General features: G+C 46.8%; 1 protein-coding gene across 6 annotated transcripts in view; it reads right to left on the bottom strand.

The window, feature by feature from the left end:
- SPTBN1 (spectrin beta, non-erythrocytic 1) overlaps window positions 1–23,765 on the bottom strand; it is a 190,806-nt gene that overhangs the window by 43,189 nt on the left and 123,852 nt on the right. For all 6 annotated transcript variants that reach the window (XM_026485843.4, XM_026485863.4, XM_048222657.2 and 3 more), the window contains 12 exons: window positions 17,881–18,054; window positions 13,969–14,060; window positions 12,456–12,536; window positions 11,949–12,064; window positions 8,547–8,659; window positions 7,591–7,778; window positions 6,232–6,349; window positions 4,976–5,134; window positions 4,006–4,308; window positions 2,046–2,199; window positions 497–1,367; window positions 264–398 (listed from right to left, as the gene is read on the bottom strand). In XM_026485843.4, the coding sequence (XP_026341628.1) occupies window positions 264–398; window positions 497–1,367; window positions 2,046–2,199; window positions 4,006–4,308; window positions 4,976–5,134; window positions 6,232–6,349; window positions 7,591–7,778; window positions 8,547–8,659; window positions 11,949–12,064; window positions 12,456–12,536; window positions 13,969–14,060; window positions 17,881–18,054 (2,504 nt within the window). The remainder of the gene's footprint in view (window positions 1–263; window positions 399–496; window positions 1,368–2,045; window positions 2,200–4,005; window positions 4,309–4,975; window positions 5,135–6,231; window positions 6,350–7,590; window positions 7,779–8,546; window positions 8,660–11,948; window positions 12,065–12,455; window positions 12,537–13,968; window positions 14,061–17,880; window positions 18,055–23,765) is intronic.

The following is a 23,765-nucleotide window of genomic DNA, read 5'->3' as shown; positions in this document are numbered from 1 at the left end:
CACACTGGGTACAGGCCTCACACTAACACCTTAACTTCTGATGTGGGGACAGGCAGGTGCCAGGATGCCTTGAATGACATCACCCCAAAGACACTTCTTGCAAAACCAGGGTATGTTGAAAGGCAGATGCCAATGCTGTGACATTAGGGTGATATTATCAGTGACCCCGTGTGGAAAATTCCTGACAGCAAGGCTCCGCCAGGGACCCCGCCCTCCCTGGGCCGACACACAGGGAGCCAGCACACTGCAAGCTGCACGCTCACCTCGTGTTGAGTTTGTCCTGCTGGGCTTTGATTTTCTCGCTTGGGTGGCCGCTGTGCATGAGCTGCCGTGCGATCTGGTTCACCACGGCGACCCGGGAAGCCTGGTTATTCATTTCCGGTTCAAGGCTCTCGAATCTGGAAAGGCAATTCAACAGGGTACTCACCTCCTTGGTCACGGGTGGTAACGGGGGGCAGCTGGTGGCCCCGACACCATCGGCAGCGCACCCGCTCACCTGTGCTGGATGACTTCCAGGTCCTCCAGCTTCTCTGGGATTTGCATGTTGTTGAGCCACTGCTCCTTCTCGTCGATCCAGAGCTCACAGGCATCAGCCTCACTGAACATCTTGTACAAGGCTAGGGTGTCCTGCAGTGCCTGCTTCCTCAGCCGCGTCAGCTCTGCCACCTCCTTGTACCGTTCCTCAATGCCCGAGAGCCTGCCCCTCACGTCCGGAGACTCGGCGTGCTCCTGGGGGAGGGCACCGGCCTGCTCGTGCAGCGTGTCGATGGTGGGCCTGTAGTTGGCGATCTCCTCCGCCACGTCCTTGTGCTTCTTGACCAGAGACTGTGTAGAGTACTCGTCGTGGCCCACATCGTTGCTGGAGACGATCTTGAGGATGTCCAGCATCCACGCATCGATGTCATCGGCATCCGCCTGGAACTGGTGCAGCAGGGAGGCCTCCTCCAGGCGCTTCTTCCGAATGGCCGAGAGCTGCTCCAAGTTGGCCCACTGCTCCCGGATGTAAAGGATCCTCTCTCGGATCTTCTCGGACCCAAAGTGCTCCTCTGCGATCATGTCTTCACCTTCTTTGATGGCCTGCTCGAAGTGGCCACTGCGGCCGCTCATCTCGTCCTCGAACGCCCGGTGCTTACTCAGCAGGCGCACGACGCTGGTCAGGTCCTTCCCGTAATCGTCGGAGGACAGGATCTTCTCCTTCTCACGTATCCAGCCCTCCTCTTCGGCCATCTCCCAGAAGAACTTCCAGAGGCGGCGGGACTCTTCCAGACGAGCCCGGCGTTCAGCCGCCAGCTGGCAGAGTTCTTGATAACAGAACTCCATGTGGGCCACGCGGTCTCGGATCACCTGAGGGTCGCAGGGCTTGTAACCTGTTTAATGCAAGGAAGGAATGTGGGAGTCTGACGGCTAAAGCACAGGTCCCTGCTTGTTTGCAAGTAGTGAGTTACACTCGTTTTCTCACCGCCAGATTACCAGTTCCATTCTCAGTGCAGGGCCATGTTATAAGACAATGGAGAACCTTCCAGGGCCTTGCCTGGACATGGGTGGGTGGGTGGGAGGCAATGATAAGTGTTATCTTTTTGCTCCAAGTACAAAGTGGTCATTTATGAACCAAAAAAGCATATAAATCATAAGAAAAAGATCAGCTGCGTTCGTTTCTCAAGTATAAGGAACACAACCAAATCCTTCCAAACATCCTTTAAACAAGGGTACGTATGACCAGATGTGAGAGCTGTGAGATGTTTGAGCAGCCACGCCAGGGCGCTGGATGCATGGAGTGTGATCTAGGCAAAGTGTGACTGCCAAATGTCGCCGTGCAGAACCAAGCAGTACTTGAGTATTTAACGGAAACACATGTTCATTTCAGAAGAGCCTGGCAGAGTTAAAAAGTACCCAGAAGGCCACCCCACTGCAGCTCGTGTATCCATGACAAAGCCACTGGGAACCTACAAACTTCAAAATGCCCACTGGCACAGACCACTTATCTACTTCTATAAAGATGGATCTCTGGTGGCGAGGACGAAAGGTCTGCAACAGCCCATCCTTACCTTCCCCGTCTGTTGCAAACTTCTGCGCAGAAGCATTGACACCTCGCACCCGCTCTGCCTGGATGCCAATGTCCGCCTCGACCAGGGCGTGCTTCTGCAACAGGTCTTCCACGCCGAGCAAGTGTTTGCCGTAGTCTTGAGACAGTAATAGCACCTGTGCACCAGAGAAAACAGAGGGCACATCTGTGCAGAGAACCTTGACTTTGGTGTCTCGTACTCTCTGGACAAGCTGAGAGCCGGCAACCCGGCTGCACCCTCTCTCCAGCCCCCCACCCTCCCTGCATCTCTAGGGGGGCAGAAGGACAAGCAAACTGGAACAAAACCAAACAAACCCAAAAGCCTGCATCAGGAGAGACATAATAAACTGAAGATCATCTCCCCTGGAATAAACAGGTCAAAAATACACTAAGAACAGAAGAGAAAAAAAGGGAGCAGGGGAACCGGTAGGACGTGTGAACTGGGGCTCAAAGAAGAAACCACCGCAGCAACAATATTCCAGAAGAGAAGAGAGAAATGCTGTAGTTATTGCAGAGTTAAAAAATAAATCTCCCTTAAGTTGCTGACCCCTTCCATGGATGTTTCCCTCAGTTAAAAGCTTACTGGTGTGCCTCAGTAATACTCAGATTGTCACTGGGAGAAGGATCTAGCTGAAAGCTTACAAACCACATCTTGAACCAAGTAAAAACAGGGTCAGGTGGCTTCCTGCTTGGTACGGGCCTGAGCAATTTCTTTGGTTTAAGTCTGAGTCCACTAACACTTTCTTTTCTTCCTTCCATCAGCTCAATGTGGGGGCCTCATCTGACTTCCTCTCCAGATGGAATTTCTACTTCACTCCTACTTCTGAAAGAACTTTCTGGCCCAAATTTTGGGAACTTTAATGTACAACATGATTTATAAAATGAAAAGTGCCTCCCTGCTAGATTTTATGAACATTTCTACTTTGAAAGGTCAACACAGACCATACTTGAGAACATCATAAATCTGGGACAGTAAGAGGGCAAACTGATGGGAGGAGGTGACCCTATCCCTCTGCCAGCAACGGCTCAAGAGGTTAAGCAAAAGACGAGGGCTTACATCCCAGGAAGAAATCCATCGCATAAGGTCGAGCTTAGGAACACAGCATGCTGAGATAAAAGGGGGCTTCACTGTACTGTCTACAGACTGCCCTGTTCTGTTCCAGCTATGGAGCTAAATGCCTTCCAGCTGGGGGCCTGCTTGACACGGGTGAGCCTTCTACGCCCGCAGCAGAGAACACAAACGGGCACAGGCCTCTGGCACAACGGCAGGTCTCTTCCTGGGCAGAAGGAAAGCTTGGAAGTCTATGCTCAGGCTGTCAGTGAAGGAAGGGGAAGCACAAACTGGCACCGGCAGCCATTTCCAACCAGCCCATCCTATGGCGTGTACACCTGTGACCACACTTCATCCTGGCTGTAACCGAAAGAGGGAGGTGGTCAGAGCGATCCCAACTTAAAAACGAAGAAAGGAGGCTCAAGGAGACTTCACAGCTCCAGCGCTGACCGTCTGAACTGGGGTCGCCTGGTTCCTGACCCACACTCCACCCACACTAGCTACCAGTCTCCCGTCTGCCCACGTTATCTTCCTGGGCCCCTTCCCCACGAGAGCCACCCACACACAGATCAATCACATGGAAAGCTACTTCAACTCTCAAGAGTAAAGACACAGAAAACCATCATCTGATTGATTCCCTACTGTGGGACAGACCTAAATTAAATCTAAATCACTGTAGCGCATCTCTGGCTATGGAACTGGTTTTCGATACACCTTTTTCACACCTCACATCTAACTCCTGAACGAAGAGTCTTCCCACAGGTAATGTGGCTTTAGAGAGTGGGCAGCTAGGGCACACTGGGCGCTGTGTGGTCGGTGGGGGAGGGGGTGGGGTGCCAGGAAGGAGAAGGCCTGATGGATCAGCTCTGGCCTCCTCTCACTCAAGTTCTACCTTCATTTCGTCCATCCAGTCCATAATGTAGAGCATTTCCTGGAATATCTTTTGCAACCCCAGGTTCATCTCGAGACGCTGCCTCCGGGCCCTGAGCAATTCCAGGAGGTACTCCCAGAGCCGGATAACATTGTCTTTCCTTGCTGTGATGCGTTTGATGTCATGGTAGTTCTCTGCCTCGAGCTCCCTGGCCACGGCGACCACAGCCTGCACACGTTCCTCGTACGCGGCAATGTCTGTCTCAATGGCCTCGTGCTTTTTCGTGGCGGCCTCGACTGCAGGAAGGTCGAAACCAAAGTTGTCCTACAGAAAAATGGGGGGAAGAAAAAAACCACACAAACACAAAATAAAAAAGCCATCCAACTGGAACAAACAGAGACTGAGGTTGAATCTCGAACACAATCTCTGGTGGTCCTACAGCCACACTGACTTCAGCCCCGCCAGCTGCTGGTCTCCGCCTTCCCTAGGACACTTAACACTCCTTGCTAGAGCTAAGATGCCCTCCCTAAAGCGAATCAGCAACTTCTCATTTTACAGAGGGGTGTAAGCGCGTATCTAGCACCTTATACTTTTGTGACTGGAGCAGGTGACAGTTTGTGTGAACCCAAGGAGAAAGGGAAGTTACTTTTACTTATTTCGTCACCAGTCCAACTGCCTTGAAGGATCAGATGGCCAAAGATGAAAGGTAAGAGAAATCTCTAAAAACTACATAATGTGAGCAGTTCACACTCACTCACTGGCTCTAAACAAACTCTGCTTGAACTGCTTCCAAATCTACGAACAGTGAGATAAACAGAAGACCAAGGACATCAGAAATGATAAACATCCTCTTCATGGGAAGTGAGCAAGAGGGCTCGAGTTACTTCAGAACAGGGGGTGTTGATAAGTAGCTGTCCTGCGGCCCTCGGGGATGGTCCACGTTTCTAGATGACCCCGGGAGCAGGTCCCCGAAAGAGGTCTAGAGCAGCACCTGGGACACCAGACGCTGGTTTTCGCTCAGCCAGGTCTCCCTCATAGCTGCCTTGCGGTCGAATCTGCGGGCGAGCTGTTCCAGTTTCTCCTGTCTGATGAGCTCGTTCCGCAGCGCCAGTTCTCGCTCGTGTTCTGCTTTTTCCAGCCTTTCCCAGGCCTACAGAGGCAAAAAAGGGACAGTTTCCTGCAATGTCCAAGGAACTTGCCTCGGCTACAGTCAACAGCTAGTACTTCTCAGTCATCCCGTTTCCACCCTCACTCTTAGGCCTTGCGAAAAGAAATAGTTTTCTGTTTGGCCTCATGGGAACTCTCTTTCCTATCTATATCTGAAAGTCCTGTGTTATATTTGGAAAACAAAACAGTGTAGATAAGGAGCAACATAACTCAATTATAAATCTCTTACTTTGAGAGGAAACAAAGTAATTACCTTCAACAGCTCTGATCACATAAAAAAGATAAATGAGTTCTCAGAAAGAAATCATGTTATGACTCTCTTATTCACCCCATCCTGAGCCACTTTTTTTTTTTTTATTTATTTAAGTAATCTCTATACCCAATGTGGGGCTCAAACTCATGACCCCAAGATCAAGAGTTACACAGTCCACCAACTGAGCCAGCCAGGTACGACCACCCACCTTTTTTTTTGAGCTACTTCTTTTTAATTCACACATCTGAGCATTTTGCTCCAAATCCTCACCAAACGTTCACAGTTAACTAATTTCTATGAAATGTATCGTACATTAAAAAAATTCCACTTAAAATAATCTAAATGTACAAAACTGACCACAGTTCTAGATTTTTCAAATTTCTACCCGGAAATAATGCCCACTGTGAAATTCTGTAATTACAGACAAAACAGACTGAAATGGAAACTGCTGGACGGCCTCTCTGACAGAAACAGCCAAAATCCTAAGCCCCAACCTTTAGAGATTCCAGATACATGAAATAAGGTTTCGAGTTTTCCCTTCTGCAACTTAAATATGCTAGAGTTGACTGCCTTGGACAGATGAGAGTAACAAGGTAAAGAGAATGAACCAAGACTGGTTTGACAGTCTAACATTCCCTCCCAAAACTCCGATAGATCAACCCACAAGTATTTGCTTGACACCCTGCAAAACCCAAGCCACTTCTGTCACGCATCAGTTCAGCAGGCCAGGATGGACCCTTTCAGACTGCCCTCCTAGCAATCAAGACCTAGAACCTGAAGCCTGCAGAAGGTCAAGGCCCACACAGGACCAAATGGCTCAGCTTTACCTTGTTAATGTCAGAGATGAGCTTGCCCTCCCGGGGCATGTAGACCTTCTGATTGTTGGCCCTCATCTTGCTCTGAATAGTAAAAAGCAGCACTTCCAAGTTCCCCTTCTCAGTAAACCTAAGTACAGGGGAAAAGAAAAAATATATATATATGTTGTTCCTTCAAGGGGAGAAATTCATTTGCTTTTGGAGAAAAAAATCTTTCAGACAGCCATACAATTTTAAAAGCCATTTATCTCTGGTCTGATTTATGTGGAACTCATGTTAGAGAAAACACGGTGCATTAGTTTTTGGGTATCACAGACCGCAAAATGCACCCAACTGTGGAATTTTGGTGGGGTTGGTTGGTTGCTGCTACTGAGATTTATAGTTGGGGGGACATAATACAACTCTTTTATTAATCACTTCATTCAAGGTTTAGACTATACATCCTGGACGATGGACTTCATTCAGAGAGCACAGCTGGATACATTCAGCAAGAATTACTTCAAATGACTTTCAATGGGTTTCAGAGACCTTAGCAAGGAATTTACAACTGAGCTGGGTTACAGAAAAAGGAGGAATGACTTTCGAACTCTAAGAAGGGATAAGGTCCATAATCCTTATTTGACAATTAGAATTTTCAAAAAGAAGTCAAAAATCAATTTGGGGGACAGCAAAAACTGATCTAACAGATAGATATAGGGGCACCTGGGTGGTGCAGTCGTTAAGCGTCTGCCTTTGGCTCAGGGCATGATCCCGGCGTTACGGGATCGAGCCCCACATCAGGCTCCTCCGCTATGAGCCTGCTTCTTTCTCTCCCACTCCCCCTGCTTGTGTTCCCTCTCTCGCTGGCTGTCTCTGTCAAATAAATGAATAAAAATCTTAAAAAAAAAAAACAAAAACAGATAGATATAAAACAATTTATTGTCTGTCTTTATTTAACACATCGTAGTTACGCACTTTGCTACAGACTTATCAGCAGGCCTGACAATGGGTTACTGTCTCAGGCCCACTATGAGTCTTGTAACAAACAATATACATGTACTCAGCTACTTCTCTACCATCCAGAGCGTAAGGAGTTCTGAAACACATCAGGTACAAGGGTTTGGGAAAAGGAACTGGAGACCTGTACCACTGCTTAGGATTCTCAGGTATCAGTATCACGCATACCAGGGGCACAAACTACTGGGAAGGCTCACAGAAGGCGTGGTTGGTAACAGAGCTCAGCCACTTGGGGTCAAATGAAAAGGAGCAAGACAGGCCCCTGGAGAGGCGCTCATTAAGAGATGAGGTCATGGAAGTCAGAAAACAGGGGTCTGAGGCTGCCATCATCTCTCTTCCCACATGAACGGTAAGGCATTCCAATCTGCATCTTACTTGGGCGGTTTCTCCACAGTGCGGTAAGTGTTGAATGCCTGAAGCTGTTGTTGAACCCCAACCAGAGAATTGGCAAATTTGCGATTGTTCAGGATAATAATGGTTTGTTCAATCCACTCCAGAAGGTCAGAGGCAAGTGACTCATACTTTTCAATCATTTTTTCTGTTTCAATAGCATTGTCAAGCACCTGTGAACAAGAGTTAGAAAAACGGAACAGTAAGATCATATTGCCAAGTAAGGAAAACAGGATTATAACCCTACAGGAGCACGTGCACACTTAATGACTGGCTTTGAAACTGTCCTATGCTACTCTGGCCTAAGCATTTTTAAACTCGAGGAACTATGCCTTAATAGGCACTCAGACTGTAGCTATTACTTGTGAGCAATGACAGCTTAACTCAAGTGTAATTGGTTCTGTAACCTCCCAACCCCCAGGCAAAGGGTTTAAGATTCTCAATGACTCCTGTTGCCTCGGCTCCAGAATTCCTAGACAAACAAAAAGGGCTCTGTTTTGCTTGGTCCTGTCCCATGAATGTCCATGAATTTTCCATTCTCGTTGCATTGAGAAGACAATATCATCTGGTCTGATGTGTTTTGAAATATATGGCAGGTGAACATCAGCCAAATGAAAAATAAAAAAGCGTAACAGTGGGGCCCTTCCAACTGGATAAGTAGGATTTCATACCCATGACATCAGCCAACTCATCAGATTTCCAATACCCCATTATCCGGTAAGGTTGAGGGGAGGAGTGTCTCTGGGTCTGAGATGCCCCTCAAATCTCTCCCTAAACACTGCAGCTGCTGCTCCTACTCCCGTCACTCTTAGGGATAGAGAGGCTTCTGCCTACTTCCCTGCTTCTGATGAGCTCCTGGGAGAACAAGGTGCTCAGTGGCGGTACGTTAAGACGTGAACTTTAATCATGTCTCACAACGTATAAAATTGGTGTGAACTCACCTTTCCAATTCGTTTTCCTTCAACGGCCAAGGCCTTCATCTTAGAGAAGTAGTGGTAATAGGTCACCACATAAGTGATAATGGACTTCTCATCAGGGTGGTCCACACTGATATCTGTAACCCGGAGAAGGTTTTGTTCAGTACTCTGCTCATGGTGCGACCACCCAGGCAGCAGGAACAACCCAGAGTAACTGCTGAACACTGAAACAGGCTAGTGTCTTCAACGTTTATATTTAAGAGTTCTGCCATCAGTGCATTAATTACAAGGCTAATGAGGATGAAACCATCTCCCTGACTCTTTCATGATATGAATATTCATAAATGACTTCTACTGTAATAGGACATAGAAGTCTTTTATTTTTATTTTATTTATTAAGGACATAAAAGTCTTAAGAGACATGATCTTTCCTCTCCAGGATCCCAAGCTACCAAGAAGAAAACTACTAGAGAAAAACGAGGTCTCACTGAATTCTTAGCAGCGTGGCGACTAGCCAGGCGCAGCACGCTCATCTCCCTGCCCACTTCCACTCCCAAACTGGGCTCGTGTTTCCTGAATCTGCATTTCTGCTGATGCCACCGGAACTGCTTCCAGTCACTGAGTCTTTGGACATCCCTATCTTATTGTTACCCGGTATTCAATTAGTCACCAAATCTGAGTCCAGATGACTCTATCTATGGAATCTTTATTGTCACTCATGATTCAGACTCTCATGGTCACATAAGCAGACCAGAAGCAAGAGCTTCCTCATTGGGTTTCCCTACTACCCAATTCACTTGACACGTTTTCCCTGGTTGATCTTCCAGAAGCATGGCTGCAAACACACTTTCTCCTAGCTCAAAATTACTCAAAAGTGCCCTATAATCTACAAAAATCAAGTCTAAGCCCCTTAATTCTCTAGAATTTGCCTTACTTTCCTTCTCTTCCTTCCAACCATTGAGTATTTTTCAGGCTCCCTACAAGAGCCAACCACTGTTGTGACACTTCTAATTCTAGAGCCTACTATTTTTCTCAGGCACAATCTGAGCCAAACTGGACTATTCAACATTACCCATACACACTCCACAGTTCCCAATATTCCTTCACTTTACTCACAATTTCCCTTTGCCTCAAAGGTCTTTCCCCACCCCATCACCTTCTTCCCATCCTTCAGGGTCCACCTGAGAAGTTACTGCTCTAACACAGCTGTTTCCAATCCCTACAGCCAGAATTACTGTCTCTCCTCCGTTCCCTTCAAGACTCTGTTTACATGGATCAACAGTCCACTCTCTGCCAGGTACTATAATTTACTTACACTTATTTTCTTTGTTTTACAAGACTACATCCCCAAGGGTTAGGAACCCTGTGTCTGGGTACGCCCCGTGCTGTTCCCTCTCTCAAATTCCTGGTGTGTAGTCTTGCATAAAGCAGGTAGTCAGTAAGTATTCACTAAGGGAGGCAATAAATGTATGAAGATGGCAATTGTTTGAGGTATGGCAATATTGGGTGACACACTTAACTTGGGACAGACAGAAAAGAGAATACATAGGATGACCCTTAAGTGATAATCAGGTTCTTTTTCCGAATGCATTCACACATGTGCCTTCTATCTTCCTGGCAGCCCTGTGGGAGGCAGGATCATTTCTCTTATTTTAAAGATGAGAACGCGAGGGCACAGGGCTGGAAAGCTCCTGCCCAATGTCTCCGAGGCAGCCTATGGCAGTGGAGGCCAGAACAGTAGCTACTAATTCCACCCTAATAGTCCCTCTAGCCACCTCTGCACCTGCTCGGTCCCATCCCAGTATGCCCCAAGGAGAGAGAAACGGAGGAAGGCCAAAAATACAAATACAAACCCTGTATGCAATTTAATCAACACAAAAGGTTGACACAACTGGGAAGATGTGAGCAGGCAAAACCCCTGTGGGTTTTGTACCTTGTCTGCAACTGTATCTTAGCCGATGCTCTCTGGGGCAGTGGACACCTAACAAGAGCTAAGGACAACTAAGAATCAAGATCAAACCCACAGGATAAGTGACATCAACTGCCTTTTTTAGCTCCTTGTCTTGTGATCTGGGAAACATATATTTCCTTTTTCATACTGGGAAGTGACTGGAAAGATTAACTAATGAGCAAGTTATTAAAAAGAAAAAGGTTATTTAGCACAAAGAGCTATGGCTGAAGAAGAATGTCTTCTCATAGTTAAAATAGGAGTTAAGAAGAAAGATTAATCACAGCCCAAGGAATTTTAGTTTTGTTTATATTAAGAAATCATTTAATGGGTTAGCACAAAGATAATTTTCTCCCAGCTTCCTGCATAGGGAACATATCAGTGAATCTAATGCATTGGAAAATAGCAAGCCTGCTTGGCAGCCTCATGACCTCAATCTGCCCTTGGGGAGTTAAACTTCCTGTTCTATATTTATAAGAACTTTAAACTTTCACTCACAGTGTTCTCTCTCTAGTATTTGCTCACAGCTAAGAGCTGTGATCTAAAAAGCTCCAGTACTACAAACAAATCCTCTTATATTTCAAACGCTTTTCAACAAAATAAGAAAAAGTACCCGTGACAGCTCCTGCTAAAAGCCAGGAATTAGGATTCTGTCAAGTAAGGGAGCTACAACCTGAGGGAATGCCCCACACAGGTCAGCTGCATGCCAGCTGCAGTAAGTCTTTAGGGTCCTGCTGCAAGGACCCTGAGTAGAGAGCAGCTCCGGGCAGAGCATGGGACGCCATGCCTCCAGGCAGTCAGCCCTAAGAAGGGACTGCGAATCCTAATCCTTCTTCCATCCACACGTTCCCGTTTCCTGATGCACCTTCCTCACTTAAGCTCTTCTTGCTCAAAGCAAACATTGCACAGCCTCCTACAAGCCCCCCACCCACCCAACCCCCGGTCTGTACCCATTGATCCCAAGGCTGCTTGCCACCTTGGGATGGATGTCAGTCAACAAGCATTCACTGACAGCCTACGGCAGGGTCCCTTCATTGAGCACAGCTGCAAAGAACTTTCAATGACTGATGAATAACCTCTAAAAATTTTGACCTATAGGGCCCCGACCCACCTTTCCAGTGGTAGTTCCTATTATTACTCTAAACACCATTCCCAATGGAACTGTTAGTCCCCAAACACACCTTCCTCATACCTGGTTCTGCATCTCTCCTCACTCAAGTGCCTGTGCCTTGCAAGCCCTCTCTCTCCAAACGCAAGCCCTCTCTCTCCAAACACATTTAAATCATACTTGTCTTTCAAGGCCTTTTCAAATATAATCCTTTGCACAAATCTTCAAGTAATTCCCACACCGAAATTAAGCTCCTCTTCCTTGAGTAATTCCCAGAGCACACTGCACAAATAAACTGACAGCAGATTTCCTGTCAGCCCTCACTCCTAGAGATGCTAAAAGTCCCACCTTCCATCTCTCGAGTCCTTACCTTCCGGATCCAACAGTTTAGTGAGGCCAAGGTGCTGCTCTGCCAGGTTGAATGCATTCTGCAAATTGTAGTGTGCATTGGATTTCTTTAGTTTGTCAAAATCTATCAGGTCAGGCCTATGCAGAACGAGAGTGGGACATGACAAAAACCATGGCTTAAGAACACATGTGACCAATGAGACATGATCTTTACTCCAAAAATGGTAGAAACCTCCCCTCAGCAGAGTAAAAACTCTATAACAGTATTTAATCATCAAACAATGAAGCCTGATTTTTGAACAAACAGTTCAAAGTTTATTAAGAGAGCTGAAGATAATGAGCAACCTTGTTTGTTTGGGAGAATTTACACATTCTCTCACGTTTTCCTCACACGCAACGCAGGAATTCCCACCGTGGCGCAACATCTGAGGCAATGGATATGAGGGTCAAAAGTCACCCAGATCTGGACAAGAGAATATCCACATTCTACCCCAAAACTGTTAGTATGGTTTCTGAGGATGTAACCTACCGGTGTTTGTGTATTAGTGCATTGAAGGCCATGCCGTCCCTCCAGCTCGTGGTGAAATTGTGAATGTTGACGTTCGGGTACCTACAGAGACAAAGCACAAGAGAAAGAGCAACAGAATTACCAAATAAAGATTAACGGTTCTGTGAAATCCGGTGTTCAAGAAAAAGCTTGTTAAGTACTGTAAAAATGTGAGGCCATGAATATCCAAAGTATAATCAAGTCAGAGCAAATATTGCTTCAACTTCGGCTTGCTATAAAATAAAAATAAAGCACACATCCATGTGGCTTTTCTTTCTTGGTAAGTCAACTGGACAAAAGATGTGAACTGAGTCTCAGATTTAAAACACCATGGTTACAAATGAAAAAGTGACCACAACCCGAACGCCTCTGAGACCTCTTTGCCTCTACTGGCTTTCTCCTCTGCAAAGATACCAGGACCCTGTGGTCACTAGGATACGGATTCTGGGAGAGAGGAAGCAGCTGCGATGACCTGTCCATGAGACACTCAGCTTTCTTCCTTCTATTACTGAACTGAATGAAGTTTTATAAACCAAGTATCTCCCTGAAAAACTTCCCTATTTGAGACCTACCCCTATTCACTCAGCGATTCTACACCATTGACAGACTTTGTATCTGTGGCTGATTAAAGGCTTATAACTAAGTTGATCCCCTTATTAGGTATACCCTTCTTTGTGAGTTCCATACTTACCATTAATTGATTGTGTCCATTACAGTTATAACTATCCTCAAAGATGTTCTGACTAAATAACTCTCCAGTTCACCTGGTACAAAATCGGTTGTAAATACTATGCGACCCAACAATTTCAGTGAGTAACAGAACAGATGCAGTTCTCTAAAAAAGTATTTTCACTAAAATTTCAAGGGAAGAATAAAGAGAAGGAAAACTGAGACAGGTAACGTGTCAAGACTACTCTTGGGGCACCCGGGTGGCTCAGCCGTTAAGGGTCTGCCTTTGGCTCAGGTCGTGATCCCAGGGTCCAGGCATCAAGCCCTGCATCAGGCTCCCTGCTAGGCAGAAAGCCTGCTTCTCCCTCTCCCACTCGCCTTGCTTGTGTTCCCTCTCTCGCTGTCTGTCAAATAAATAAATAAAATCTTAAAAAAAAAAAAAGACTACTCTTAAGTTGACTGCATAAAGCTTCCCCAAAGCAGCAAAAATTAAAAGGAGGAGAAAACCCACAATTGCTTTTTTTTTAAATATTATGGATGTGATTCTTAAACATGGTTTCAGGGTTTTAAAATTCAAGATCTACTACTCCTGGAGCTTCCTTACTAAAGACAAGGAACTGACTGTGGCGATGGCAGGTCCAGAGTCTCAGTCAGAACTCCTTCCACACTGCGAGCTAGCCACAATGTCAGCTATCAACTGCTTATGCGCTGACAAGACTGCTCCATGGAAGCAGCGGAAGAGACAGTGGTCAACACCGCAGAAGCGATGGCCGCAGCGGTGCTCTGTCCTGGGCACGTGGCCCTGACCCCGTGAGCTCATACTCACCCGGCCGTCTTCATCTGGCACCACAACAGCAACGCATCCTTGGCAGACTTCTTCTCTTTGTTGTCCTCAGTTTCTACACTGATATCCTGGATCTAAGATGTACAAACAGGTATTAGACCAACAGAGGGGTCAGCTGCCTAGTGACAGCCACAGAAGAACAGTTCTACGCATACACGAGGGGTACGCTTCAGATCACAACCCAGCCGTGTAGACTACCTACTGTGCCGAAGAAAACTGCTTTCTTCGAGGTTCACCTCACAGAAACACCGACTGGGTTTTCTGCTTTGTGCAGAGATAAGAAGGAAGTGAAGGCTACTTACCTGTTCCCAGAACCCCCCTTCCCATTAGGGGTCACTTCCAAGCTCAAAAGAGCCCATCTTTCCAACTACAAGTGTTCACTGTAAACACCCTGCACCTCGTCAGACCCCAGAAAAATCTTCGGTTGAGCTTTTTACGATGAAATATTTTTCACACATATCCCTCATTGATGAGGACAGCATATATACCTTTTCCTAAAAGCTGAACCAAATTCTCAGAGAACGCACCCACACTGCAGCCTTCCATGGTCTGTGCTACAGTCTGAAAGTCTGTGGCTCCCCCAAACTTACGCTGAAACCCTAACTCCCAATGGTATTAGAGGTGGGGCCTAGCAGAGGGCAGGATCCTCATGAACAGGATTAGTGCCTTATTTAAAAAAAAAAAAAAAGGCTCCAGAGAGATCGTCAGTATCTTCCACCACGTGAGGACACAGTGAGAAGTGTGCGATCCAGAACAGGGCCCTCCCAGGCCAGGCTGGCTTGATCTCAGACTTCGCCTCCAGAACTGTGGGAAATGAATTTCTAGTGTTTGTAGGCTACCTTCTCTGTGGTGTTTTGTTACAGCAGCCCGACTGGACGGAGACAGTCTGCATTCATAAGCCACACACGGAGAGCATAAAACCAACATCACACACAGAGCCCGGTCTACTGGCACCAACGACAGACTGCCTGGGTCTAAAACCGCCTACTGTGTGTCCCTAGGCAAGCCGCTCGGCGTCCCATCTGAGGAAGAGGCACGGCACCAGCAACCATGGCTGCCTCACAGCGCTACTGTGCACTTAAACCAAGAAGGAATATGAAATGCTGAGCTCTTAACAAGGAACCCATCAATGTTAACTCTTTGGATAAGGGCCGCCCTACCAGTTATGTGATTTTAGACAAATGCTCTAAATACCCTTTTGTCTTTAGATTCTTGCCTATAATCGTACAATGTGGGACAGGCATCGGGGGTAAACGGCGTTGGCCTAGAAGGCCATCCGTCATCTTCTAGCTCTAGCTATTCCAAGCTTCCCTGCCCTGATCCGTCATGGGTCTTCCCATTTAATCTAAAGACATGCCCCAGAATTCTTTCTGGAAAAGAGAAGAAGGAGGATAAAATATATAAATATAAGATTAAAAAGTTAGAAACCTTCAACTAGGAAAAACCCCTAGAAACTGAAATAATTATACTTCTAAAAAAATTACCCTTTTTAAACTGTGCTAAGTATGTGGAGTGTGAGTCTGCATAAACTCCAAACTCTATTATTAGGATCATTAGCTCTTGTGCAGAAATTAAATGTGAAAGAATAACCTTATTCAAGGGGTAAGACACAGACTCATCAGGAAAGGCAGGTAGAATTCTACATATTAACCCCTGTCGATCATCTCATGCTTCTGTGTGAAGAAGGGAATCTATCTCCAGATAGATTGGTCATTTAGAAACACAGTCTGTCCTTCCGAAATGACAGCTCCCTATTTCCACAAGGCAAGACTTTCATTCCAGTTTCCCACAACATCCTTTACTCTCTCTTAAATGGACAGCAGAAGGAAACAGTCATCATTAGTATTTAATGGATACCTGCTATGCACAGACGGGGCAGGCCACGTCGTGAGGGCTCTGGACACATGTGCACATGCACACACACATGCGCACTGGGAATGCAAGACAAGGCTGTATGTTCAGGAGCTGGGGGAAAGAGCGATCTCTGTGGAATGTGGGGAAGCTTCACAAAGGAAGCAGAAAGTGAGCTGGGCCTTGGCTGATGCAGAATCAATACCTATTTGTGGCACGGGTACTGATTTAATATAGCTGCTGGACGGAAGCTAGGTCACGTAAGACACCAACCCTGCAGGCCATGCAGCGGCAACAGCAGCCTATGTTTCTTGCCCCAAAGGAAAGAGAAAGTACGTATCAGCATTTACAAGTTCAAGTACAGAAAAAGGCAAGCTGTCAGGAAGCTAATTAGTCAATGACTCAACCCAATTCATGCTGAGAATCCTGGAAAGGGCTGCGTGTGCCAGCTCACCAACGTGGGCAATGACCCGATGTGAAGAGAGGCCACCATCAGGATGCCCTTCCACGCTCTGATTACTACCGGTCAAAGGCAACAAAAAGAGAACTTTTTACTCTACAAAACGGAGGTGAAGCTCAAGGAAGGGCCTACTAATTCCACCTCTGTTGGCCTAAGAATGAGAGCTATAATTAATGGATTTAATGGTATTCACTCCATTTTCAAATCATTTAGGAACTGACAGAAACCTACAAAAAGAGTTCTGTTCGCAAAATAGAGTCACTGATGTTGTCATTAACTCCATTCATGATTTCATCTTCAACAGTGGTTCCCTCTTCAGAACTACTTAAATCGGAATCACTGGGACTGCGACCCAGGGAATCTAAATTAGTAAAAAAAACTTTCCCAAGGCCTCGGGGGGGGGGGGGGACGGACCCGCGTGGCTCGGGAACCACCTGTTTAGGGAGTTTCTGTGGACAGCTCTGTTTGAGCTCCTACCCCCTCCTCCCACACACACACCCAGAACACTGTTAACTCGAACCCACTCCCCGGGGAAACGAGAAAGAAAACAATTGGTTACAGGCTGATTTCAGAGTTCTACGAAGAATACAAAGAGAGCTATAATTTGATTTCTGCTTTCGCCCTTTTTTGGTGAGATTTTTATTTAGCCAGAAAAATCAATCAGACTTTGTATCAAAGGCGTGGAACAGGAAGGAAAGGCACAGAGAACAGAGCCACCCAGGAGAAAGGACTGTTAGGACATTTGTTTGCGGAGTAACCTAACGCTTTGGTAAGAAGTGTTTCCTGCATTTCAATTCTAATTGAAAAGCAGGAGCAGGAAGGACTGCCTGGAGAGAGCCAGTAACCAGGCCAGAGGTGCTCCACCGTGCTGAAAACTCGGAGCTCTCTCTTCAAGTGTCAGAAGCAAGCAGGGCAGTCCTGACCGGCTCTGTAACCCTGGATGAGGCTCCTCCCTTTCCTCACAACGTGAAGACATGACACAGAATGACCTTGAGAGTACCTTCTGGCCTAGAGTACTTCTATACTTAGAGCCTTCCCGTTGAGTATAAAAACCCATAAAACTGTCACCAATCAAACAAGCATGAGGCTTTTGCACAATTCCCCTGAAAACTGCTTCCTCACATCGAAAGGAGAATGAGAAAGTGAAAAGAGAGCCCACCCTGTGTCATAATCCTAAACAGCTTCTCCTAAGAATGTTCCAGGATATGTGCTACAATCTGGTGAAGTTCGGTCAGCCTGGTGCCAGGACCCTAGCATCAACCACGTCTTTGTATCTTTGCTCCTGAAAGCCTAGTGTCAGACACCAGGCGTTTGGAGGAGGTACCAGACAAGTGGTGGGTAGGGATGCAGCCCAGAAACTCCTTATCTGACAAGAGAACTTTTCAGGGGCTGGCAAAACTGAGGGAGGATGTGGTAGCTGCCGTGTGCTGACGGCAGCTGCATGTGACACACAGCTCCGCACACCGGACTCTGGGATGCCATTTCAACGTGGTCTTCCTGGTCCCTCTGGAATGGGGAGGCCAGGTTCACAAGGATGCTCATATGCAGGAAGAAGGGAGAATCCTGGGGCCAAGTGTCCTCACCTGGAAGCGCAGGATGATGGTCCAGATGAGGCCGAGGGTCAGCCGGTGGTTCCCATCCACGATGTCATGGGAGCCCATGTTCTCAAGATGGACTCTCTGCTCCTTCAGGAACTGAAGGGCCTTGTCCACATTCTCCAGACAGTGGATGCGCATGCGTCCCTTGGTGGGTTTAGGCTAGAAATGGGAGCAGATGGTAGAAACAGATCATACAACGGGGCATCGACAGGCTGGGAGCCCAGAGCCCGTTCATGCAGCACTCTCCTACCCAAACCAAAACATTCAAAAACGTGTGCGCTCGCTCGGTGCAAGGACAGTATTTACCTAACATCCTTGCAAGAGAAAAGTTTACTTAAGGGATGGTGATCCCTCTTCAGAGGTTTGTTTAATCATGCAAGGGACACAGTTTACAAATGAGCACAGAAGCTGGAAGGTTAGACAGAAAGGAACCCAATCTCCCTAAATGATTTCAGAGCTACTGCGGCCACCCACACAGTTTTCTGCAGATGCCTGGCAAAACACCCCTGAGGACTTTTCTGACTGCTTTAACCATAAAAATAGGTTTGCTACCTGCAGGTCTGGGTTATTTCCTAAAGCTGGCTCAAAATGAAAAGGGGCACACTACCAAAATGAGGAGAATTTCCACGTGGCGGTTTCGTGAGGGTGATGCGGAGGGCTGGGAGAAAGGGTGTGACTCACTCAGAAGGATAATGGAAAAGACGGCATGAGAGCAGTGTAATTTGAATAGCCCAATGTCTCTTCCTTCTACCCAGTTATATCCAATCCAAGAAGCTCTGGGAAGGTGAACATTCTGAATAAACAAAGCAAAAGATCAAGGCACACACAGGAAATTCTCTGTGGGTCTCCATCATCTACTGGGTCTAGAGCAAGCTCATGTCTCCACTGCCCGGCTCTGTCCTTCTCTCCTTTCCATCTCCCAGCACAGCCCCCGCTAGCGCAGGCTGCACCTCAGGCTGACAGGCTGACGCTTCCCGCTGTCCCGGAGCTTTTCCCTCTCCTCTCTTTTCAACAACTGTGCACCTGACTAGGGAGACGGGTCGGCCGACATGTGCTGTTTCAAACCTAAAGTGTCTCAGTGCCGAGGCCTGCAGAGCAACGAGGACAAGGCCATTCTACTTCCTGCAGCACACAGTCCCCAAGCATGCCTCGAAGGGAGCAGCAGAGGTCATTTCCTAACTGAGGGTGGGAGAAACGGTGCGGATGGAATCAGAAGGGGCTAAAGAGGAGGGGAACAGGGAGTAGATGGGGGGTTGTCGGTATCTTCCCAGGCTCCACAGGCATAACCACTGTTCTTTCAGACTCAACCTTGAAAAACTCAATCGCAAACACACAAGACCTTCCAAGCCTCTGTTCTCTTTCTACAAAATCTCAGTGGAACCTATGTCCCATTTCCCTGCAGGTTGACGAGGCCTCATGCCATGTCGCAGGGACCCCAGTGGATGCTACTGGCCATGCCAGATGAGCAATGGATGGTTCACTGCAGACCCAGATGCAACTCAAGTCCCTGAAAAGCACCAGCCATTGGAAACACCAGGAAGGAACTGGAAAAAAAAATTTAGACAAGCCTCTTCAGGTAAATGACTGGACTCCTTCCTTCAAGTGGTTAAAAACAAACAAACCTCATGAACTTCCAAAAGGCAGGGGGAAAAGAAAAGGAAAACTTTCAGGAACCATTCTTCTTTTTTGCAATTCTCCCTCAAATCAATCCAAGATTGGGGGGAGGGGGAGGAACTCCGTTTCCTAAAATTTCCCTACTGTTCACGGCCTTTTACCTTTTCAGTCATCAAACATGAGCAAACCAGCCCTATGCAATATGCTTCTGTTGGACAATTCGACATAGAGGACAAAAACTGTGCTGTTGAAATGCCTATATTCAAGTTACAATTTCACCACTTTCTAGCAAATCAGAGCCCTGCTTCTCAACTGTTTACCCATAAACTGGTTAGAACATCAATAATTATCTCAAAGGGCTGTTACATAAATGAAATGGTAAGCTAATCATACGGCATTCTCAAACACACAAAATGTCTTTCTCCCAGCAAAGGACATCTCAAAAGTTGTTTCCTCCCGACAATTCTACCTAAAACAAAAAAGGGGGACTCCCACCTCTCTCTGTGTTTAGATATAATACACCTCTCTGGAGACAACAGGAAATATTTAGGCTCTAGACAGAACTTTCCCAATAAGAGCCTGAGAAGTTGACATGCTTCAATTGAAAGGCAAGCTCAAAATCAGGAGAAACCTGATTTTGAGGTCAGGAGAAACCACTCTTCTAATCCTGACACCCCAAGTTAAATCCTGGACTGGAACGAAAAGAAAAAGAGGTAGAGAAAAATGTGACTGGGTGGTGTCCCGATGGAGGGGAAAGGATGTGAAAATACCCAAACCGCGACACTTGGGGCTTCTATACGTAGTGAGAGCTCTATATAGTTCAAAGCTTATTAGGAAACAAGTCTGAGAAACATGATTTACAGACATTTTAAATATTATTACTGCTCTGCAGCTACTAATTCAAACTGGGCTACGTACTGCACAGTCACGATTAGTCCATGGGCTTTATCACCTCACCCCCTTCACCACCCTCACGTTTCTCAAACACTTCCCACATTTCCTCTCCACGGACGCTCCCTCCGCATTCACACCTTCTAAGCCAAAATAAACAGGACACCGTGAGGTTCAATGCTGGTGGCGGAGCAGGAGCGGGAGTAAGAACCGAGACTAAAACTCAAGAATACCAGCTGCCAGGTCTCCTGTTCGGTTTGCTATCATGTTTTAGGGCACAAGAGCAGGGCCAGTTAAGGGAGCAGTGATGGCGGGAAATTCATCTTAGGAAGTATGAACTATCTCACAGAGCTATACCTTGGAACACACTGGTCATTGAGACGACAGCGCTCCCAAGATCTCAACATTCTCAGCTGCCACTAACTGAGCAACTAGTTAACCTCTTTGTGAGGTGGCTCGTGGCGGTGATCACATTTCACCCTCACAGTAACACTTCACCGAGGAGAAGACACTGGTTTAGACACATGGGAGTAATCCACGTGGCCGGCAAGGATTCCAAAGCTCGTTCTCTTCCTGCTACACCAAGAACTAAGAGTGGTGCATATTTCCACGTGAAAGGAAACAGACCCAGTTCCCATCTGGCAGATAGTTTCCATTTTTTTAAAGAGCTATTTTTATATTACTAAACTTCCATTCTCTTAAAAGGAAAAGAGAGATAACAATGGAGAAAACTGAACACAATGGAACCGGGGCGGGGGGGGGGGGTGCAGTCCTCAGTAATAAACACTTTCTTGAGGCCGCGCCCCAAAAGCGGCTGATTCTGCCAAGAAAAGGAGTGTTCCCGGTCTTGCCTCCATTAATTACTGTCAAATTTCCACTGTGACACTGGTGCGTTCCCACCGCAACGTGTGTCTTTCTGTCCTGGAGGTCACTTCTGATGGGGCAGTCTGAAATGCCATTCACGTGGGGAGAGGATCGATGCCAGACGCACATGTGACGCAGAAATGAGTGGCGGCTGTGGTGGCAGCAGAACGGTCCCTCTGAGGAAACGCCCATTTTTAGGGATCCTCCTTTAAATCATTTTAACAAGCTTCCCTGCTCTTGTAGGCACTTTTCCTGTGTCCCTTCCCAAGGTCCCTTCTGTCCCTTCTAGTCCCAAATCTTCATCAAACAGAGCTCTATCCTAGGCTTCACCCCAGACCCATCCTTTTTCAGACTCCAAAGAAGGAGTGGAAATTACAGGGTGAAAGAACCACCTAGCACCTGACGACACAATTCCAAATGCTTATTAGAGCAACTTGTCCGAGCCCCGCCTCTGAGAAGCAGTGTGGCCTTGGGCAAACCCGCCCGAGTGGACCCAGTGCCCTTAGAAAACAACGAAGGAGCTGGATGGTCCCTGGTCCACCATGGTGCCTCCACTGCCTGGCCATCCTTGAGTTTGAGTCTTTTATCCCCTGCAGGGTGTCAGGATCTGCAGAACTAGAGAACAATCACAATGCAGGGTTTCTGTTAGAGCTTAGAGATGGCAAAGAGAAAACAAATGTTTCCTAGAGTGATCTGGCCTCCTTGAGTAAAAGAGGAAGACACAGGGGAGGATTTCTGGCAGGGTGTCTTGGTAGGCTACCTGGGAGGTGGGCCATGCTGTTCCACCCTGGAACCCCCACTCCCTCAGACTTTTCTTTATGGGTGTCCCAGGTTACCTTGAAGCCACCTGGAGCACCAGCTCTCCAAGGATTACATGGGGGACAGAGCACCAGCCCTGGGAAGCGGGAGATGCTGACTCTAGGACTCTATCTGCCTTATACTAGCTCGGTGGCCCAGCTGGCCACTTACTCTGAATCTCAGTACCTATGAAATGAAGGGATCTAACTTAGTGGTAACCAAAGTCACTTCCAGCTATAAAATACAATGTATGTGTTGGAGAGTGAAAGGCTTACTAACCTGCAAGGTGAATTCTAATGATCCCTTGTTCAGTTAAAGAGGAAATGGAGAAAAGACTACTAACTGGTCTCCACATTCCAATGTGACAGATAACTTACTTATGTTTTTGTCTTTCAATCAAAAATAGTTTGACCACACACACACAAATGGCTCTAATTAATTCAGATGGTACAATGGGAAGCACTAATTCCAAAATCTCCTCTAATACATGACATAGCCAAACTCACGTCACACTAGGTCCTCGGTCAAGTTTTGAGCTTTAACGAGTATAAACGATTTTTGTCCAATTAAAATTAATCAAGGATTAACACACTGTGTTCCACTAGGTCCTGCCTGTCTCCTCACTGGCTGGGACCTCTTTCAATGAGTATTTCCCTTCAGCAGGGCTCAGCAGGAAAGGAGGGCACCAACAAACAGGAGAGCAGCCTAGAGTCCAGGTTCTATAACTTACTAGTGACACTGGCCTTGGGCAAGATCCTGGTCAGCGCTGCCTATTTCTTCCATAAAGTCTAACTGCCCACTTCATTAGACTGTGAGAACTCGGTGAGATGGTAGATGTGACAGTGTATACTAAAAAGCAATACACTCTCAAGTCACCATCAGCACTCTTTCCAAAAACCACCTCCAGTTTAGCTGGGATACTTCCCTACCCCCAGTTCCTTCCTGATGCCCACCACCAAAAGTGCTCCTCACTCTCCCTCATAGCAGACACCTGACCTTTATCTTCTCCTGCCATCCACACCCGAACCCCTCCTCCTGGATCCTCATGGGACCCTGCACACTTGCCATCCAGAAGGCTTACCGCCCCTTCTGAATTCTAGGGCTCTGGGCCAATCCCTCAGTACTTCATCATGCATACCTATCACTACTCACGTTTTGCACTTTTTGCAGTTAAAATTAGACTGCAATTTAATGGGGGTGTTCTTCTGTGGCTGGTTGTTCTAAACAAAAGAAAATTCTCCCAAACAAATGATCTTACAAACAACAGGTAGATTTTGTGGCCAGTTCACAAACCCCATTTCAACAACACATGCCAGTACGGCTCTCCTAACAAAGGCTTTATGTAAAACTCACTCAGCACAGTTCAACATGGTTGATTTAAGGCTTAACAAATCTCGTGGTAAATCTATCTTCCCCACCTAGCTCAGCCTGTTTTGGAATTAACGGTGGCAAAGAAAAAAGAAATCCTGTTGTTGATTTCTCTTCTTTGACGCTGATTAACGGAGTAAGAAGAAAGAATATCAGAAAACAGCAGGCAAGCAAAAACCAGTGACATCTGCTACTGGAAATGGCAGGAGCTAGGGGCAAGGACAGAGATGTTCACAAAACCCTGTCCTCTCTGGGTCAAAGTTGAGTGCTCTGGGGGATGGTAGAGTGTTCAGAAAACCTTGTCCTCTCTGGGTCAGAGGTGAGTGCCCTGGCAG

The sequence above is a fragment of the Ursus arctos genome, unplaced genomic scaffold (assembly GCF_023065955.2).
Source record: "Ursus arctos isolate Adak ecotype North America unplaced genomic scaffold, UrsArc2.0 scaffold_8, whole genome shotgun sequence".
Classification (NCBI taxonomy): Eukaryota; Metazoa; Chordata; class Mammalia; order Carnivora; family Ursidae; genus Ursus; species Ursus arctos.
Note: the sequence above shows the minus strand (reverse complement) of the source record. Positions and strands in the feature narration are given on the sequence as shown.